Source organism: Taudactylus pleione, unplaced genomic scaffold (assembly GCF_031769625.1).
Source record: "Taudactylus pleione unplaced genomic scaffold, aTauple2 ptg000547l, whole genome shotgun sequence".
In the NCBI taxonomy this organism is placed as follows: domain Eukaryota; kingdom Metazoa; phylum Chordata; class Amphibia; order Anura; family Myobatrachidae; genus Taudactylus; species Taudactylus pleione.
In genome coordinates this window covers 1,396,690-1,417,647 of record NW_028284949.1, presented here as the reverse complement: position 1 = coordinate 1,417,647, position 20,958 = coordinate 1,396,690, and the positions used below count along the sequence as shown (strand labels likewise).

General features: G+C 43.9%; 1 protein-coding gene across 1 annotated transcript in view; it reads right to left on the bottom strand.

The window, feature by feature from the left end:
* Positions 1-16,527, bottom strand: part of LOC148500737 (NACHT, LRR and PYD domains-containing protein 3-like) — a 52,446-nt gene extending 35,919 nt beyond the window's left edge. The window contains exons 1-5 of the mRNA XM_088451427.1: positions 16,351-16,527; positions 15,944-16,262; positions 10,871-10,909; positions 5,990-7,691; positions 2,217-2,312 (exon numbers count right to left, since the gene is read on the bottom strand). Coding sequence (XP_088307553.1) covers positions 2,217-2,312; positions 5,990-7,691; positions 10,871-10,909; positions 15,944-16,262; positions 16,351-16,527 — 2,333 coding nt within the window. The remainder of the gene's footprint in view (positions 1-2,216; positions 2,313-5,989; positions 7,692-10,870; positions 10,910-15,943; positions 16,263-16,350) is intronic.
* Positions 16,528-20,958: the final 4,431 nt, after the last annotated feature.

Genomic DNA, 20,958 nt, shown 5'->3' with positions numbered 1-20,958 from the left:
TATTTATAGAGAAACAGGACCTCATTCAGACGCGGTCGCAAGCGCTGAGCGCTCGCAAGCGGGTCGATGTTTAGGCACTGCGCGCGCGCAAGCCCCGGAGCATGAGAGAAATTCTCTCGCTCCGGAGCTCACTACAAAAGGGGCGGCTGTTGATGATGATCGACAGCTCGACCCGTTTTGCAGGCGTGGCGGGGGGGTGGTATCCAAAATGGAGGCGTTCCTTAACGAACACCTGCCCTTTTGTGGGCGGCCACACTGACATCAGCAGTGATGTCAGTGGGGAGCTCCCTGTTCAATCAGAGCAAACCATGGTTATCCAAGGGCTTTGTAATTTAGCACTTGACACTTTGCAGTCTCATTGGACGTCTGCAGTGAACTTTTATTGTATTACTGTAATAATGAGATTAAAAGAGACTTTGGCCCTCATTCAGAGCCGCTCGTTAGCGGCAGTACGCTCGTTCCGAGCGATGTTCGCACATCTGCGCATGCGTACGGTTTTTAGTACGCATGCGCGAACCAGTCAGTGCGGCCGAAAATCGTTTGTACGCTATATAGCGAGTGCCTGCTACTTTGAGTGACAGAATGAGGCGTATGTGGGTGGTAACAGGGGAAGGTGCTTGAAAACGGGGGAGTGGAATTCGAACGCAGGCATGCTTAAAGGTCAAAACGGGCGTTTTAAGGGTGTGCATAATTAATCCAGCAGCGTCATTGACCACGTCACTTGGCTTTTTTAAACTCAGAACTGCTCGCAAAATAGCGGTTGAAAAAACCAACCACAAGAATAGCGAGCAGTTCATACGCTGTTCGATGTACTCGATTAATCTAATAAATAGCGGACATGACGTATGGTGCGAGCGGCCAGGGGGCGTTGTTATCAAATAAACGAGCGTATGTTTTGCTCGCTCGTTCAGACTTAGAGGTGTGAACAGACTGCAATGTGCGAACGGATCATTTGAATAGCCACCCCTTGTTTTTGAACGAACGACCGCAAATAGCGAACAGCTCTGAATGAGGGCCTTTGTTTCTAATACACTTGAACAATATAGTTATATACTATATATGCGGTGTATATAGTTATATACTATATACGCGGTGACAAATCTGATGGCCATACTTGTTGTTTTTTTAATATGGCTACAGCATAAAAATAAAAAGTTAGTGATGTTCATGTTGGAATGTGTGGCGAGTGCAAAATGGGCTCAGCAGAGAAACCCTCAGCAATGAAGGGGTTAATAACATGATGTCATTACCAACCAATCATTTATCAGTGATTTAGGATTGAGAGCTGAGCATGGTAACAGCATCCGGTCACAGTGTGTGTGCAATGTAAGTAATATAGGGGCCCGGGGGCCACAGCTCTGATCATAATGTCATATAAAGGCCATGAGGGGCTTAGACTGATATAGAGGGGAACCATAAGCATGACTTGTGACTAAAGGGCTCCGATACCACCATAACCATATAAAGTGGCATAATGGGCTATAGCATATATAGGGGCATGAGGGAGTAATGCCATATAATGGGTTAGAGGGGGTCTCATGCCATATAAAGGGAAATCAGGGGTTCTCTTATATAAAGGGGCATATGGGGCTCTGTCTGGCATATATAGGGGCATGAGGTAGTCTGATGCCGTATAAAGGCGCATGAGGGGCTCTGATGGCAAATATAGGGGTATGAGGTAGTCTGATGATAAAGGGTTAGAGGGGCTCTGATGGCAAATAAGCAGTATGTTTTCCATGTCTGGGAATTTGAAAATAAATGGTAACCGTAAGAGTGGCCTAGAATTGTGATCACAGGTATGCAGTCAGCAAGTTATCATTCATAGTTATGATGTCAACATGGTTGAAATGTCGACACCTGGTAGATGTCAACAATGTCAACATAATATACAGAGCCCAAGATCACATGTGCAGGCCAGTATCATAGTGTTAGATTGGTGTGAGATTCATCACAGACTGTGATCACAACTGACAGCACAAGTAGCCGGTCACTGACTGCATGAAGCACTAGGCATTCCTACTACGGTGGTGCACTGTGTATAGAGAGGTGTGTCTAGGTACAATAGGGGTCACATTCAGAATTTTCCTAGGATGTCCACAAAGTTCTAGTTACACCCCTGTCTTAATATATATATATAACTTCATTAGGTTACTGGGCCCAGGGCCTGCTGTGAAAGATTATGTTATTAGCCTGGTTTTACATTATAATATACTTACTCTAGTATCTCCATCTGACACTGGTCAAACAATCCAGATAAACTGGACCCAGCCTGAGTCACGTCCTCTGTAACAGGAAATCTGCATCTATTGAACCTGCACAAAACACAGACACAATGTTACTGTAAATAATTAAATAAAATTTAAAGCATACAGATGTGTCCTCCCTCGTTGTTGCTCAGGTCGCATTATACAGGCCTCTTAGTCACATTATGGAAATACCGTGGATGGGCACAGTGAGACGAGACCGAATCCAAGGCATGCAATGCACTGTTTAACCACCGGGTGGCCAGTGCTCCACTGATGATAACTACAGAACTAAGGGCTCGAGTCAGACCCGGTCACTAGATGCGAACGCTCGTTCTCAGAGTATGCAAATTCAGCTAAGTGACGGCAAGGCAGGCGAACGCACGACAAGGCATTAGCACGCCCACTATGTCTTGGCATGCGATCACTTTTGTGTATGCATACGCCCACCAGCCTGTCTTACGACGCGCACTTGCACACGTCATCTCTAGGAATTGTCTGTAACCATCAGTACATCAGGTACCATTGGGAGCATTCGCAGCGCTTGAGGTTGACTATACCCTGCTGCAAGCACTGTGAGCATTTCAGCGTAAAAACCAGCCTGGTGACGTGTACTATGACGCTGCCTGTTAATTATGCACGCCTTTGAAACAGAGTTGAGACGCTCAGACACGCCTATGATCGCACCTCCACTCCCCCGTTTCTAGTGGCCTGCCCCTGTTACCACCCACAAACCGCTTTCTCCTGTCACTTACTCTGCTGGGCTGTCTATGCTCGGCGAGCGAATGCTTCCTGATCTTTCGCAGTGGTTCGCGAACGCGCACTGCGATGCATGCACACAATGCAAACCATCAGCAGCTATGAGTGAACACTTCTTAGCGTCCAGGTCTGAATTAGCTCCTAAATACAATAGCAGTGGATAGATAGAGATGGCACTACAGTATAGCAAGCCCTACTTACCTAATCCCTGCAGGAGGTTGTTCCTCTTCTCCAGCAGAAGTCCTAGGTTGGTGGAAGTGCCCACTGCCACCCGAAATGACTTAAGGTAATTCCTGGTCAGCTCCATTCACTTTAATAAAGCAGCTGTTACGGTGGAAGCGAATGCTCTCAGCCAATGGAAAACAGTTGTTGATTGGCGGAAAGTGGTCACTTCCATGGGAAGCTGCTCCTTTATAGTCAATGGAGCTGAACGGGAATGACCGTAGGTAATTATGTCTGGCAATGGGCACTGCCTGCTGCCTGTCCGTGAGCTCATAATCATTTTTTTTATGAATTATGTGTCCACTCCTGGCCCACTTTATTGATAATTCTCCCTTTTGTTACATAGGGGCCTGTGTCTATACTTCACCACCATAAGAAGCTTTGCACTTTGAATAAGGCGTCTGTCTTTGTGTCATTATTGCAAGCAATAAGAAACTGTACTGTAAGCTGTTAGAGGTGGTCAGCGTTCTGCTGACCACCCCCAAATGGTCAATTCCTGTCAATCACTTAGCGTGCTCCATGCGATCGCTTCTCGATCGCAGTGAGCAGTTTGATAACGCAGAGCACAAACATCGACTGGCTGTGTGTGAATGCAGCCGTGTGAGCCAACCTCAATATTGCCCTTAGTACACTATACTGTGACTGAATACGTTACTTGCTGCATGTGTATGAGACTTGCTATACATGTCACATGTTGTATGGATGCTAAAAGAGCGTAAACATTATATTGACATTAAAAATGTATACAATGTCCAGTTAGGTTATATAAGCAGCCAATATATAGGGTGAAATTGCCTGCAGGATTGAATTAACACAGTCTGTTCTTTAAAATCATCCGAGTCTGGCAGTGCAGGCTAAGGGTAGAGATAATGAATGGGCCAATTATCTCGGACCAGAGATGGCGGTAATAAAAGTAATAATTGATTTGAGTTTTTAAAATCCATTAAACAAAACAATCCCAGGAGCAGAGGTGATACAGTACTAAGCCAATGCTGCAGAGTCACGTTCTAATTGCAGATAGCAGTAGTGATAGTAGCTTTGCTCTCCACTCTGACAAGAGCCAATGAGGATGCAGTCCCAAGGGAGGTAAATGACCAGTCCTGCACCTACACGTTTCAACGTCCTCCTGACATCTTTTTCAAGGTGTTCCTCTTATCTGTCTATTGATTGGTCTTTTTTCCTTCTCTGTTATCCATTCCCTGTATCTCCCTTTACATGGAGCAAAGATAATACATTTATATAATATATGCCGCAGCCCATAGAAACAAGCTAATGACAGGTGCCCTGTACTGGGTAGATCAGGAATAGCCAGAAGGGGCAGCAGTGAAGGAGGTTAGAATAGGCTGCTGCTCATCTAAGGCTATTAGGTTGGATACGGGGATGTATCAGGCTGATACAGAGATAGAGTACTGCACATTGGGTCTTTATTCTGCAGTATGTGGCCTGTGATACTGGTTATTGTGCTTGTCATTTGGTAGTAAGTCTGATCTTTGTAGCTGATATGCTCGCTGTAGAGCTGTTATGCTATACATTACAGATTATGGCCTGCTCAATGGGGCTGTATAATTACAACAATGGATTTTACTTCCCAATAGTTATTTTTCCTTTAAATACGCCATGGCAGCCTTTATAATGGGATCGCTCCATTTCACAGAGGCAGAGACAGGTAGTTACAAAATGCCCCCCTTCCTCGGATGATATATAATGGAGCTTCTAAAACACACAGAAAATCTGGAACAAAGTGGATGGAAAACTTATGTTGCCATAGAGTACTCAGAAAAAAAATAATTATTATAATCCCTAATTCTCCATGGCAGGTCATACAATGTACTGTACCTAGGCAGTACAATAGTTAGGGTCACAAGAATACCAAAAACCACATTATAAGCAGATTTAATGAAGCACAAGTACCATCAGCTTCTGGTGGCTTTGCTGGAGACATGACCATAACTGATTTCTCTCGGCAGCCTATAGAGGTGCGGGCAGGAATCAGCTACCACAATGGACATCATTATACAACAAGGAAAGAGTAAAAAAGAGATCTGTATTTGGTGCGTTTCTACTAAAATCTAAATTGTAATAATAATTCTTAAAATATAGTCCTAATAGGACAAATAGCAACAAAATATTGGTTAAAATAAAGTAATAAAGATATGTGCAAAGATTAAATTGTTTTTAAAAATAAAAAACTCTAAATTGGTTTAAAACCAAAAAAGTCTCACGTGTCTTCTTTAATATTATATTAGTCTATACTAAAGTCAGTTTTTACAATGTTGTCTTTTAGTTGATTCTTATATCTGAACTCGCATCCTCAGAATAATATTCATTCTTGCTTAATACGTACTGTATACAGTTGAATAGGTGAGATAATAATTATGTTAATAAAATCTATTGTTTTTACAGGGAAATAATGTACGATGGTGTCATTTAAAGATAGTCTGCTGGCTTTCAGTTTCCTACACGTGGGTGGTTTTTCTTAAAAGAAGTTAAGAGATTAATATAGCATGTTTTATAGTAAGTTTAAATTATTTCTAATTGGGAAGGAGTGAAATACTCTTCTCTTTTATTCTAATAACTGTCAATTAATTGAATTATACTCCTAAAGACCTTCAGAATGTTAGTATGTTTCCACCATGTCCTCTCATCTACAAAGTAAAGTAACATAAATAGTATCTCACAACTCATATTAGGTTCAAACCTTTGATTTCCTTCCTGGACATCTACAGGTCACACAAAAAAATCTCAGAGATTTTTCAAACACATACCCAAGTTGTGAAAACCTAGAAAGTTCTTTAGATAGAATATTCCGACCCTTTGGTCTTATTATGCAGCCATGAAAAGTAGCAAGATTTTTTATTGTTCTTCTCTCCAAGCAGTAGGCTACAGCTTGGCAATCAATGTTCTCCTGGTTCCCTTTTTTGTCATTAATGTTAATGTTAAGAAAGTGAGACATCATTCTCTCCACAAAGTCCTTATCCTGTGTCTCGTACAGGCCGTATAGTATCTCGTTATGGCAGTTTGAAGAATTTATCTTTAACCATTTCTCCAAGGCTGGTTTCACTCTGAAGGAAATGGGACAACCAATGATTCTCTGAGTGTCCTGAATTTGTTTTTCACTCGAAAGACCAAATAAGAATCGTACAGTTAATTGTAGATGTGGCCGGTATTCTGATGCCTCCAGTAGATTTTTCATTTTCCTAAATTGTAAGGTGTAAAGGTATTTATTCACTGATTTCTGATCCAGGACATAGTAGAGAGCAGCAAAGAACTCCTGTACACTCAGATGGATGAAGCTGTAGCAGGTGCGGGTGTCAGTGTCCCTGTGGAAGATGTTCTCATTCAGAAACACAGACTCCACCTCCGACATAGACAGTTTATGTCTTCTAAGATCTGATTCTTCAAATAGAATTCTCCGGTCCCAAATTCCTTCATTGGCCAAAGCACACAGCTTCTTTATACATCTGCTTATAGGCTGGGTAGAGTCCCTTCCATGATACTTTATTAAACCCTTTAGGTACAACAGGTAAATGGATGTGCATGTCTTGCAATCAATCACAGATAATCCTTCCTTTAGTAGTGGTCTCATAACAGTACATACAATCCAGCAAGTTATAGGGACAACACACATGGTGAACAGAGTATCATTGTTCTTAATTGTACTAAAAACCAGGTCTGCTTGTTCTTTGGTTTCAAAGAAATTATACAAATATTCTTCACGCTGATTCCCTGTAAACCCCAGAATTTCCACATAGCGAAGACATTCAACAGAGTCCATCAGTTTTATCAGTGAGAACGGCCTTGTGGTGATGATTAGTGAGCTGTCACTGAGCAGGGTTTTCTTCAATAAACTCTTTAGAAGGATTTCTTTTGAGACCTCCAGAAATGGGTCATTACAAATCTCTGTGTCATTCATTGGTGACCATTTTAATTCATCCAAACCATCCACAATAAATAGAATTTCTTCAGAGGTAAGGAAGATTGATTGCAACAAATCAGATGGACATGGCCTTTCAAAAAAGCTGGATATATATCTCGCCAGGCTTATATTACCAGTGATGGTGTTGACTTCTCTACAGCTTATGTAGAACACAAACTGAAATTTGCCTTCATACAGATCCCCGGAGGCCCAGTCCAGCATGATCTTCTGGGATGTCATAGTCTTTCCTATCCCAGCAGGTCCCTGTAAAACCACAGTTTTGGGAATAGTTCCATCATCATCATGATCAAAAAGAGCCTGTATAGTGGTTGGAGAATATTTATCTGATGCTCTTCTTGCCATAATCTGTAGATGCTTCTGGCCTGAAGATATTATCTCATGTTGTCTCTCCTCTTCATCCCGATGGTTCTTGATCAGTAAAAGACTGGTGTATTCTTTCTTCATATTCAGACCTTTCCCTAATCTTTTATCATGATGTTTAATAACACGGTATTTCCTTCTCATCTGATCCATGTATCTTAATCTGCAGCCTATATAGGATTTAAAAGTATATATATTAATAAAATAGTAAATATTTTGGACATGCACAACCTGCAGATTTGTCCTCTTGCATCTTTGCCACTCGAGCTGCAAACATTTGCACGCAGCGCTACAATGCGATTAATAGCAGCTGTGTGCACCACAGTACACCATGCCGCATGCTGTGGGCCTGATTCTGTAAGGATCGCAATTGCAAAGCTGCACGCAGGCTATAGATATATGATGTATGCACGCAGGCAGCTTTGCAATTGCGATCCTTGCAAATATGGTAATGCAGCAGGAGGCATCACGCCTCCTGTGCATTACGTATCCAAGCTGTGTTGTCCAACACAACATTGGATACATCTGCATACCATCGGCCAGCTGCGGTAACCCTCGGGGTCATGCAGCCGTCCATCGCAGCTGCGAATAAGAGGCCAGGAAATCTCTGTCAGACGATGGAGAACATGGCCTCTTCCCTCCCTCCCAATGGCGGTGACATGCCTGTGTGTTGGGTAACAGAGGCTGTCGCCTCCCCCTCCCCGCCTCCGAACAGCAGCAGACTGTCAATCACTGACAGTTTGGTCCTGACTCGCAGACCTGTTCTGCAGGTGCACAGAACGGGTCTGGCATCTTTGCAGATTCCTGATCATCTACAGCTAAATCAGGCCCTGTGTTCGCACCATGCAATCCTATGGAGTCGCAAGTGTGATCGCAGCATGCGTACCCATTCACGTGTGCATAACTCACGCCATGCATGGCGCGATTTGTCCCAGAAGCGGCAAAACTGCAAGGGAACATATCTGTAAGTTACATCTTTTTAGTCAATAGAAAACAGAGCTTGTACTTTAAGCCAGAAAATGGTCTTAATGTACAGAAAATATTCCCGAGAATTCAGAGATAGACACATACTGTATAACCTAGGGGAACAGATACAAAAACTAAACACATATTAAACTTTATATATGTATTTAATCTATGCAATATCTGCATACAAATCAGAAATGAAGATACTGTGACAGAGTCCCAGAAACATGTTTGTACAGTTTGTACTATTAATGGTTATGATATAGAGCAATTACACACCTCCTATCTGTAGTGATAACTGGAAGCAGCCATTTCCTTTATATTAGCTGTATAGTACATACAGTATACAGGTATTTAATTGCAATGGAAGTTATATAGAACATGGCCAAGCACAATGGTTACATCCTGTAGGCAGTGTACTATGGAAAGTCAGTAGAGTCATGCTTTTTACTGGCTGCAGTTGGGGTATTTGGGATAAAGCAGGACTATGGTCCAGGAGTCTGCTCTGAATGAAGGGGTAGTAATGGTAATGATCAGCTCCATCTATTTAAAATAATGTGGGAAATTTCAGTTTAATTACCAATTAATAATTTTCCTTCAAATATTGCATGGCAGTATAATACAATGGGCTATACAGAGACAGGCTGGGGGAATCCAGGTTACCATAGAGTATTTCAAGAAAAAGGATTATCTGTATATACAATTTGCTATTTTTCTCTTCAATCCTCCATGGCAGCCATTACAATAGGTTTTACCATATCCCCTGTCTGCCTGTATGATCACTTCTCAGGACCATCTGGAAATGGCTTGTGAGTGATCTTTCTGGGGTCCTGCTGGAATTATAAATAGGTTCTGTATTTATTAAATCCCCTGTATAGATAAATATATAGTGATGGCTGTCGTCAATTCTACCAAGTGTTTTGGGTTTGGATCTGTATCTTCTTCGTGTTTTGGAGCTGTATTTTTTTTTCCAAAAATTATAAAAACAGCTAAAATCACAGAATTTGGGCCTGTTTTTGATCCTACAATATTAATAACCTCAATAACATTAATTTCCAGTCAGTTTTTTTTTTCTTTATTCAAAAAATGTAAATTAATCATTGGGGGCATTGGTGATGGTCTTAGAGCTCCAGAATATTTCAAAATCCACCACCAAGAGCACCCCTGAACGAGGCAGCAGCCCCTTGATGAACAACACAGCAACCCTTTATGGACAACAAAGAACACCTGCAGAGTCACATATATGTGGATGATAAACTGTGGTCTGGCCGGTAGTGTCATCGAATAATAATAGCATAGTCACTAGCTACAGTAGCACACAAAAAAAAAATCAAAACGGATCTTTTTTTTGTGGAATGATAATTTTATTTAACTTTTATTTTTAACACTGGGGAAGAGCACCCTTGTACTGACAGAGCACCCCTGGATGACACAGCACACCTTTATGAACTGCAGCCCCAGCCCCTTGATGGACAGGACAACATAGCAGCACCCCTTTATGTACTGCAGCTCCCCTTTATGTACTGCAGCCCCAGACCCTTTATGGACAATACAGCAGCACCGCTAAGGGACGCAGATTGTAATTGCATGGAGATAAATGCAATTCCATAAGGTGGTGACTGGGGTAGTGGCGATCAGCATGTTCTATGCGTATCACTGTCATGTACCATCACATTCTGAGCAGCAAACGGTTACCCTAATATCTGATGATGCAGCTGATCGATGGTACGGCTATATGCTCAGCACTGGCTGAGAGACCTGTTGGCATCTCAGTAGGAAGCCTATCAGCTGCAGCCTCAGCATTAATTCGCAATAGTTGCTGTGATAAAAGTGGCAGCCTCTACTGTACTCTACTGTACTCACTCTGTCCACCTCCGAATCACGCCCTCTGTCCCTTGGTATGAGAACTGCATGTTGTACAAAAGACTCTGCATTCAGCAGATGAGAGTTTGTCACAAGCTGAATACATAGAAGCTGCATTATGTCCCTGTACTTTGTTCTCCCTTTTCTCCTCCATGTGCTCTACCACACTACTGAGGAAGGGATCACTGTCCTATAACTAACCCTCCCAATATAGCATTGCACAATGCAGAGCATCCCTAATTTAGGGGCTTGCCTCCAGAGAATACTTTTCAGTTGTTTGGGGTTGGACTCCATTCTGTATCCAGATGTTAGTCCTGCACATATAATACCAGCTTGGCTTTGCCTTTTAAATGATTGTCCCTTTAAAACATTGGGCAGTCTCACTGAAAACTCACTGATACCACCATCAATCCGGCTATTACATTTATCCCTGAGTATTTTTTTCCAGAAATAAAGATACAGTTTGGTTAAATTTTAAAGTATTCTTATTTTCTTATTTCAGAGACAATATTTTACTAACCTTCAAGTGTCACATTTGTAGATATCGTCTGTGATTTACCTGTAAGATAAGAGCAGAAAGGGAATACACTCATTACGTAAGTAATATATACCCCGGTGTAAGGTAATAATGATATTAGGAGTCACTGAGGAGATCGTGGGCCTGATAAGAGCAGAAAGGGAATATACTCATTACATAAGTAATATATACCCCAGTGTAAGTAAGTAATAATGTTATTAGGTGTCACTAAGGAGATCATGGGCCTGATAAGAGCAGAAAGGGAATATACTCATTACATAAGTAATATATACCCCGGTGTAAGTAGGTAATAATGATATTAGGAGTCACTGAGGAGCTCATGAGCCTGATAAGAGCAGAAAGGGAATATACTCATTATATACAGTAAGTAATATATACCCTGGTGTAAGTAGGTAATAATGATATTAGGAGATACTGAGGAGATCATGGGCCTGATAATAGCAGAAAGGGAATACACTCATTACATAAGTAATACAGTCAGGTCCATAAATATTGGGACATTGACAGAATTTTCATATTTTGGCCTCTATTCACCACCACAATGGCTTTGAAATGAAACAAACAAGATGTGATTTAACTGCAGACTTTCAGATTTAATTTGAGGGTAATTATATCCAAATCAGGTGAACGGTGTAGGAATTACAACGGTTTCTATATGTGCCTCCCACTTTTTAAGGGGCCAAAAGTAAAGGGACAAACTAAACTATCCTAAATCTAACTTTCACTTTTTAATACTTTGTTGCAAATCCTTTGCAGGCAATTTCAGCCTGAAGTCTGGAACGCATAGACATCACCAGACGCTGGGTTTCATCCCTGGTGATGCTCTGCCAGGCCTCTACTGCAAATGTCTTCAGTTTCTGCTTGTTCTTGGGGCATTTTCCCTTCAGTTTTGTCTTCATCAAGTGAAATGCATGCTCAATCGGATTCAGGTCAGGGGATTGACGTGGCCATTGCATAACATTCCACTTTTTAGCCTTAAAAAACTCTTTGGTTGCTTTTGCAGTATGCTTCGGGTCGTTGTCCATCTGCACTGTGAAGCGCCGTCCAATGAGTTCTGAAGCATTTGACTAAATATGAGCATATAATATTGCCCGAAACACTTCAGAATTCATTTTGCTGCTTTTATCAGCAGTCACATCATCAATAAATACAAGGGAACAAGTTCCATTGGCAGCCATACATGCCCACGCCATGACACTACCACCACCATGCTTCAATGATGAGGTGGTATGTTTTGGATCATGAGCAGTTCCTTTCCTTCTCCATACTCTTCTCTTCCCATCACTCTGGTACAAGTTGATGTTTGTCTCATCTGTCCATAGGATGTTGTTCCAGAACTGTAATGGCTTTTTTAGATGTTGTTTGGCAAACTCTAATCTGGTCTTCCTGTTTTTGTGGCTCACCAATGGTTTGCATCTTGTAGTGAACCCTCTATATTCACTCTTGTGAAGTCTTCTCTTGATTGTTGACTTTGACACATATACATCTACCTCCCGGAGAGTGTTCTTGATTTGGCCAACTGTTGTGAAGGGGTTTTTCTTCACCAGGGAAATAATTGTTTTGTCATCCACCACAGATGTTTTCCGTGGTCTTCCGGGTCTTTTGGTGTTGCTGAGCTCTCCGGTGCGTTCTTTCTTTTTAAGAATGTTCCAAACAGTTGATTTGGCCACACCTAATGTTTTTGCTATCTCTCTGATGGGTTTGTTTTGATTTTTCATCCTAATGATGGCTTGCTTCACTGATAGTGACAGCTCTTTGGATCTCATATTGAGAGTCGACAGCAACTGATTCCAAATGCAAATGTCACAACTAGAATCAACTCGAGACCTTTTACCTGCTTAATTGATAATGAAATAACGAGGGAATAGCCCACACCTGTCCATGAAATAGCTTTTGAGTTGATAGTCACATTACTTTTGGCCCCTTAAAGAGTGGGAGGCACATATTGAAACCATTATAATTCCTACACCGTTCACCTGATTTGGATGTAATTACCCTCAAATTAAATCTGAAAGTCTGCAGTTAAAGGACATCATGTTTGTTTCATTTCAAAACCATTGTGGTGGTGAATAGAGGCCAAAATCTGAAAATTATGTAAATGTCCCAATATTTATGGACCTGACTGTATATACCCTGGTATAAGAAGGTAATAATGATATTAGGAGATACTGAGGAGATCATGTACCTGATAAGAGCAGAAAGGGAACATACTCATTACATATATACCCTGGTGGGGATGCAGTTATTATGCTGGCAGACATCAGGATACCGGCGTCGGCATCCTGACCGCTGGAATACCGAATGTCCAGACGGAGGGTAAGAATAAAGGTAAGCCGGGGATAGGGGTGGTTAGGATTAGTGACCCCGGGGTGAGTTAGTGTTAGGCACCCCCCAGGAGTTTTAGTTTTAGCATGCAGGGAGGGGGGTTAGGGTTAGGCACCCCCGGGGGAGTTTAGGGTTAGGCACCTCCCCAGGAGACTTAGGTTTAGGGTGCCGGGAGGGGGAGCTAGGGTTAGGCATCACTGGGGGAAATTTAGGATTAGGCAACCCCCGGGGAGGTTAGGTTTAGGCACCACTAAGGGTGGGTTAAAGGTTAGGGGGGCCAGAGTAGGGTTAGATTACTTACCTAGTCGCGTCGGGGTCTCGTGCTGTCGGGCTTCCGGAGGTGGTATTTGAACTAGCGGCTAAAGAGCCATCGGTATTTCAATACCATTCCCCCCTGTGTAAGTAGGTAATAATGATATTAGCAGTCACAGAGGAGACCATGGGCCTGAGAAGAGGGATGAGGCAGCAGGTGGTAAGTATTATACAACACAGAACTGATTCATATTTTTTTAAGAACTATGAATGTTCCTTAAGAATGTGTAGGTGGTGACAACACTAATTGCCAATCATGTAAATCATGTAAATGTTGTTATGTGTGATATTTCCTCCTGCAGTCAGTATAAGAGAAAGTGCACAGTAATTGTCCTGTGTGTGGTTTCCTCCTGCAGTCAGTATAAGAGGAAGAGCACAGTGATTGTCCTGTGTGTGATGTTTCCTCCTGCAGTCAGTATAAGAGGAAGTGCACAGTGATTGTCCTGTGTGTGATGTTTCCTCCTGCAGTCAGTATAAGAGGAAGAGCACAGTGATTGTCCTGTGTGTGATGTTTCCTCCTGTAGTCATTATAAGAGGAAGTGCACAGTGACTGTCCTGTGTGTGATGTTTCCTCCTGCAGTCATTATAAGAGGAAGAGCACAGTGATTATCCTGTGTGATATTTCTTCCTACAGTCACTATAAGAGGAAGTACACAGTGATTATCCTGTATGTGATTTTTCCTCCTGCAGTCAGTGTAAGAGGAAGTACACAGTGATTATCCTCTATGTGATGTTTCCTTCTGCAGGTAGTATAAGAGGAAGTGCATAGTCACTGGCGTAACTATAGAGGTGCAAGGGGTGTGCTTGCTATGGGGCCCGGTGGCTTAGGGTGCATGCCGGCCCAGAAAGCAACCCCCTGCATCCTCTATAGTCAAGTACAGGGCCGATGTCATTTTTAATCACAAGCCAGTCGCGAGTCAATAGGAACTCTCGGACCAGCAGCAGCTGCTGGTCCATGAGTTCCGATTGGCTTGCAACCAGCGCCTGATTAAAAATGACATCGGCTCTCTTAGAAGCTGGGAGGAGGCGTGGCTATGATAACATCCCCGGACCACGGCCATGCCTCCTCCCAACTTCGGTGAGTTCAGCTGAGAGATGAAGCGGCATGCTGGGCTCAGGAGGAGGTAAGTTGTGCAGGGGTGTGGGCAGGCAGGGAGGTGTTGGTGCATAGGTAGACCTATGGGTGCCCCAAAAAATTTAGCTATGCCCTGTGCACAGTGTTTGTCCTGTGTGTGTGGGTTACGCCCTGTGCACGGTGTTTGTCCTGTGTGTGTTGTTTCCTCCTGCAGTTAGTATAAGAGGAAGTGCACAGTGATTGTCCTGTGTGTGATGTTTTCTCCTACAGTTAGTATAAGAGGAAGCACACAGTGATTGTACGGTGTGTGATATTTCCTCCTGCAGTCAGTATAAGAGGAAGAGCACAGTGATTGTCCTGTGTGTGATGTTTCCTCCTACAGTCAGTATAAGAGGAAGTGCACAGTGATTGTACGGTGTGTGACATTTCCTCCTGCAGTCAGTATAAGAGGAAGTGCACAGTGATTGTCCTGTGTGATGTTTTCTCCTACAGTCAGTATAAGAGGAAGTGCACAGTGATTGTCCTGTGTGATGTTTTATCCTACAGTCAGTATAAGAGGAAGTGCACAGTGATTGTCCTGTGTGTGAGGTCTCCTCCTACAGTCAGTATAAGAGGAAGTGCACAGTGATTGTACGGTGTGTGACATTTCCTCCTGCAGTCAGTATAAGAGGAAGTGCACAGTAATTGTCCTGTGTGTGATGTCTCCTCCTGCAGTCAGTATAAGAGGAAGTGCACAGTGATTGTCCTGTATGTTATATTTCCTTCTGCAGTCAGTATAGGAGTAAAGTCATAGTGATTGTTCTATGTGTGATGTTTCCTCCTGCATCAACCTCTGAATTCACCAATGATAAGTGCATGATTCCATGGCATGCAATACTCCAGAATATCCTGACAGCAGGGATTCAGGTGTTCGCAATGTCGGTGCTGGAATCCTGACACTTATCAGAATACTGGCACCAGCATCCCAACTGCCAGAATTTTAAAGGTAAGTTGCGGAGTTGGAGTGTCACTTAGGGTTAGGCACTAGGGGGAGGGTTATGGTTAGGCACTAAGGGGGAGGTTTAGGTGTAGGGTGTGGGGAGTGGGAGGTTAGATTTAGGCACTAGCAGGGGAGGTTAGGTTTAGGCACCGGTGAGGGTCAGGGTTATGGGTAGGGTCAGGGGTTAGATTAGGATACTTACCTACAGCTGTCGGGATGGAAATCTAGTCAGGATGCCAGCTTCTGAACGCTGGGATCCCTAACGCCGGCATCCCATACCCAACCCCATTACTCCTATGTATAAAAGCACAAGTCAGTCACATGAAAGAACCCCCCATTATCTGTGCACCTTACTGGAACTCACCATGCTGTATCACTTGGTGCTGGAGATCCTCTGCAGGACCCATAAGATTTATCAGCTTGAAGACCTGTATGGTCACATCCAGAGCTGCTTCCTCTCCATAAACATCTATGAGAACATTTTTTGTGGTAACATAATCTGCCATCTCCAGGCGCCCACGTGGGATGGGGCCTCGTCCTCCATCAGAGAAATCAGACAACTTGTTCTTAAATTTCTTGAAGTCATATTGTGTCAGATCTTCCAGAGCCTCACATAGAATATCTCCAGGTGTCCTGTTCCTCTTACACCAAGCTCCTGATGAGGACACAGTAATGTCCAATAACTGTTATACGGAGAAGCACCTTCACCACTAATACTATATCACCAACTTCTGATTCATTGTAATTATTAGCTTGAAAACACCCTCCTACATCTCCAGCTATGTACGTTGTCTTATCGTCTTGGCTTTCTTCTAAGTATTTCAGCCCTTTCTTTATATCATGAGTAGAGATTATTATTTTGTGGTGACCCAGAACAGGACACACAGTAAACAATGTAGCGACCACATCAGGGCTGTCTCTTATCTTAGAGCAGGGGTTCCCAACCATGGTCCTCAAGGCACACTAACAGTCCAGGTTTTAGGGATAGCCATACTTGAGCATAGGGGACTTAATTAGTGCCTCAGTTATTCTGATTAAACCATCTGTGCACAATCATGGTTATCACTAAAACCAGGTCTGTTAGTGTGCCTTGAGGACCGAGGTTGGGAATCACTGTCTTAGAGGAAATATACATCTGTACCTGCTAATATAAATACACGGCTGAAAAGCACTGTGGAAAACAAAGTACAAGCAATGCACATAGTGTAAGATGCAGGAAGGCGCATACTGTACAAGCCACTAAATGAAAGGTAAATCCCTTTAATGACCAACTGAATAAGTGTAATTAGGAATGAGAAAGATATAAAACATTTCGGTGTAAGTCATTCTATACAGAGAAACTGTATATTACCATGTATCAGTAACAGTTACACTAAGGCTTGGTCACAGTATATAAATATCACTTACAGCAGATTAGGTGATCTGTGGCCTCTGGCTGTAGTGGAGCAGGGGGCATGCTGGGAGTTATAGCTGTATAACATTAGCTGCACAACAGTAGGGACATCACAGTGTGTCAGAGACGGAATCGGTATGATTTACCACCGGCCACATGGTCGGTGGTTCTAATCCTGACAGCGGCAGCACGGCAGAGGTGAAAATCCTGATCATCCTTTTTGGTAAGTATCGCTAACCTAATTCCCCCCCCTAACCCATACTTAGGGGTGCCTAACCCTAACCTCCCCCCCAAGTTCCAAACCCCCCTCTAAGTCCCTTAACCTAACCCCCCCATCCCCGCAGCCTAACCTTAAGTCTTCTGGGGAGGTGCCTAACCCTATCCTCCCGCCCCTAACCTAACCCTCCACCCCCGCAGCTGTCCGCCCCCGGCACCCGGCTTACCTTCGATCGGTATCACGGCTGCAAATGCACGCAACTAATATCTCTGAATTTCTATTACCATATAGTCTTTATATATTGTTGCAAGTATAATTCAGTGTGCTGAGGAACAATAGGGGGTTAACCCCCCCTTTTTTCTACTTGGTATGACCCTTCCCTTTCATGCACCTGAAAAGTACTACTAGATTGATTGAGCAGCTGACATTTTTTGTTTAATTTTTGTTTAATTGCACAATGACTGCACAGCAATGCATCTCAGGCATGGGATTAACATGTTTTATGGATTAAATGTAATTTTAAAAAATCCACATATGTTGCAAGCAGTCATCTTTGTAGGAAGGATTGGGGGAGATGAATCAAACCTATTATAGAAAACCAGAGCCGAAACTAAAGGTGTGCAACTGCTGTTGTTGCCAAAGTCTCAGGGCCGGGTGACACCCTCATTTGGCTTGCAGGGTGCTTGGAATGGCACCTTGCAGAGCTGCTGAGCTGCTTAGAGCATCATTTGAACACTCAGGGTAAGTAACCTGCAGCTTGTACAGCCATCTGCAGTGTCCTGAGGACACTCTATGCAGTGCATCCTGGTGCTGATGGCACTACCCCCTCGGTGTGACATAATTATGTGACATGTCTAGAAGACAGGGCATGCACAGGGTGCAGTGCCACCCTGTTATGACACAGAAGAGGACAATGGGAGTTGTCGTCTATAGAAGCTGATTCGTTGCCATGTGTGATTTCTCCATTTGCCCTTTATAGAATCTATGATACATCTCCCCCTGATTACCACAAAAGTTCTGTAACTGAACTGCTCTGTATTATGGACCCCAATGCTCTTACTGCTAATGATAATAGATCTGTCACTCACCTGTTACTGAGGAACCGGCCATCGTACAGGAGACAGTATGATCCTACTGTACATATCCTAGTGGGGAATAAACAGCCGGTTACTGGAGTCTATCATCAACCACTGACCTATTGCTGAGGTCATCTGGGAAACTTGTGCTATTTTCTAGATGGTTTCCTGAATTAATTAGGGCAGTATTGGGATATAGTATATTGCACTCGTCTATGGCAGAAATGTGATACAGACCATGGTCACCAGCATCAGTGCAACTGCACCTATAGACGCAGTCACTGACACCGGCACCGCCATACCCGATACTGTTACCCATTCATCGAAATTGTATTGATCTCCATGCTAATTTTCTTTGCATCTCCTGGTGGTACACATCAGGATGCATGTGCTGGGTGCATCGGAGCGTCACAGCGTGCCGGTCACCGGCACTCACTTGCTGGGTCCAGCAGCGTTGGTTGGTGGCTGGGCAGCAGGTGGGGAGTCTCCTGCGCCCTCCTCTGTAATCCTCGACTTCCCCCAGGCATCTGGCTGCAGTGTACAAGTGGCCGCGGCTTCCCTAGGAGCACGTGCGCCAACCTGTATGAATATTGATAGCGGCTGGCGCACCAAAACATATAATGGAGAGACTTACTACTGATTTTCTACTCCTCGTTCCTGACCTTGGCTTAGTACCTGACCTGATTCCATCTCCTCCCTGCTACTGCAATTGGGGATACTGGATTGACCTTTGCTATCCGCAGTGATCTGTTTTAATCTGTCCGTTTCTGACCCAGCTTGTCAACTACACTTTGTATGTCTTCAAATGTACTTTCCACAACACTCCAGTGTACACCAGCTCCTGCACTAAGGAACCAAAGGCCTGATGCAGACCCAATCGCAACGCTGCATTTTCCCGCAGGCATACACTTCCAAAGAATGCAAACCCTGCGATCGCAAGCTTGCCATAAGCACTCCCACTATGTCTTACCGTGCAATCGCTCATATGTTTTAAGACACCCTCCAGCAGCACATAGACGCCCACTTTCCCTTCGCGCCTTTGTCATCTCCAGGAAGTGTCTAAGACAATCGGTAACATTGAGAACCATCGAAGGCATACACGGCGCTTGTGGTTGACCATTCCCTACCACAAGCGCTGCAATCACTGCAGCATGTTAAACAGCCAGGTGACGTGTACAATGACGCTACCTCTTAATTATGTATGCCAAAGTAACGGCATTGAGACACTCAGACACGCCTGCATTTGCAGCACCACACCCCCATTTCCTTCAGCCAGCCCCTGTTGACACCCACAAATAGCACGTCCTGTCACTCAATCTAGTGAGCCATCTATGCTCCACGAGCGATCGCAGAGACTGGTTCGCGCACGAGCACTGCAGCTTTTATGCATGCGCAGATTGCAAACATTGGCCAGCTATGGGCGAACGCAGAGTTGTGATTGGGTCTGAATTGGACCCCAAGTCAGAGGGCTGCGACCTGCATGTCAGATGCAGCTACGTCCAAACCTCCTTGCAGGGGTCTCTGGTGAATACCACTGGTACGTTTGACTAGACCCAGTACAGATGCGTAGAGTCTATCTCAAAGTACAGTAGAGCAATCACTATCTAGGAGTTCGTGATACTTTACCTGCATCCACCTCCATATCCCCCCCCGAATGCGCATGCAACTTAGAAACAAGCCCAGAATCTGCAAACTGCCCAACGAGCACAGGTGATAATCACTCCAATTACCAGGGCAGCAATCAAGGAATAACGGGGGGAAGGTGTGGTACAGCAGTAAAGGGCCCACACTAAGAAGAGGGACGGCCAGTGCAAATGATCCCACCCAAAAACTGATTTTGATTCACAGACTGCCTGTTAATCAAAATAATCATATACCCTAAAATAAGAGGGGCAAGCTTTCTTAGGGGATCCAGTCAATATACCGTCAGTCAGGATGACAGTAATTAGCATGCCGGCGTCGGCATCCTGATGGTAAGCACTGCGGTTGGGGGAGGGTTAGGGTTAGGCACTAAGGGGGAAGGGTTTAGGGTGTGGGGAGGTTAAGTTCAGGCACCAGGGAGGGAGGGTTAGAGAGAGGGGGAGGGTTCAAATACTGACAGACAGATGTCAGTATCCTAACCCAGTCTGGATTCCGACATCGGGATTCTGACCTCCGGGATCCCAAGCGCCAGCATCTTCTAACCAACCAGTTCATAGGGTCATATTTACTAAGCGACGGTTTTAGGTTTTTCCATCGGTTTTGCATTTCACAAAACAGACAGGATTCTGCTGAAAGTACAGACTTTCGAAGGCTATTGAACATTGGCTCATCAATGTTTATTTATTACAAGTAAAGAAACCCCAGATTTACTATGCGGCGGGTTAGGAGCCTGCTCAAAAACCAACAGCAAACCCACCAAATTAATAGACCTGCCTTTGGTAGGAGAGTTTGTGTGGAGCACTGCACAGATCACTATAACCTTTGCAGGTTTTGCTGTGTAAAAGCGGTTTAAATGTGTAAAACAACTGTGTGGTACCCCCCCCTTCCCCATGTTTGCTGAAGTTCTAGCTGGGGGATGCCAGGCTGACAAAGCAGCTGTTGTGAAGGAGATGTGGCATATGTGGGCCATACTTGCCAACATTCAGCTCCCTCCTTCCGGGAGGGAGCTGAATGCCTGCATTCTGCGGGGGGTGTGGCCGGGCTATGATGCC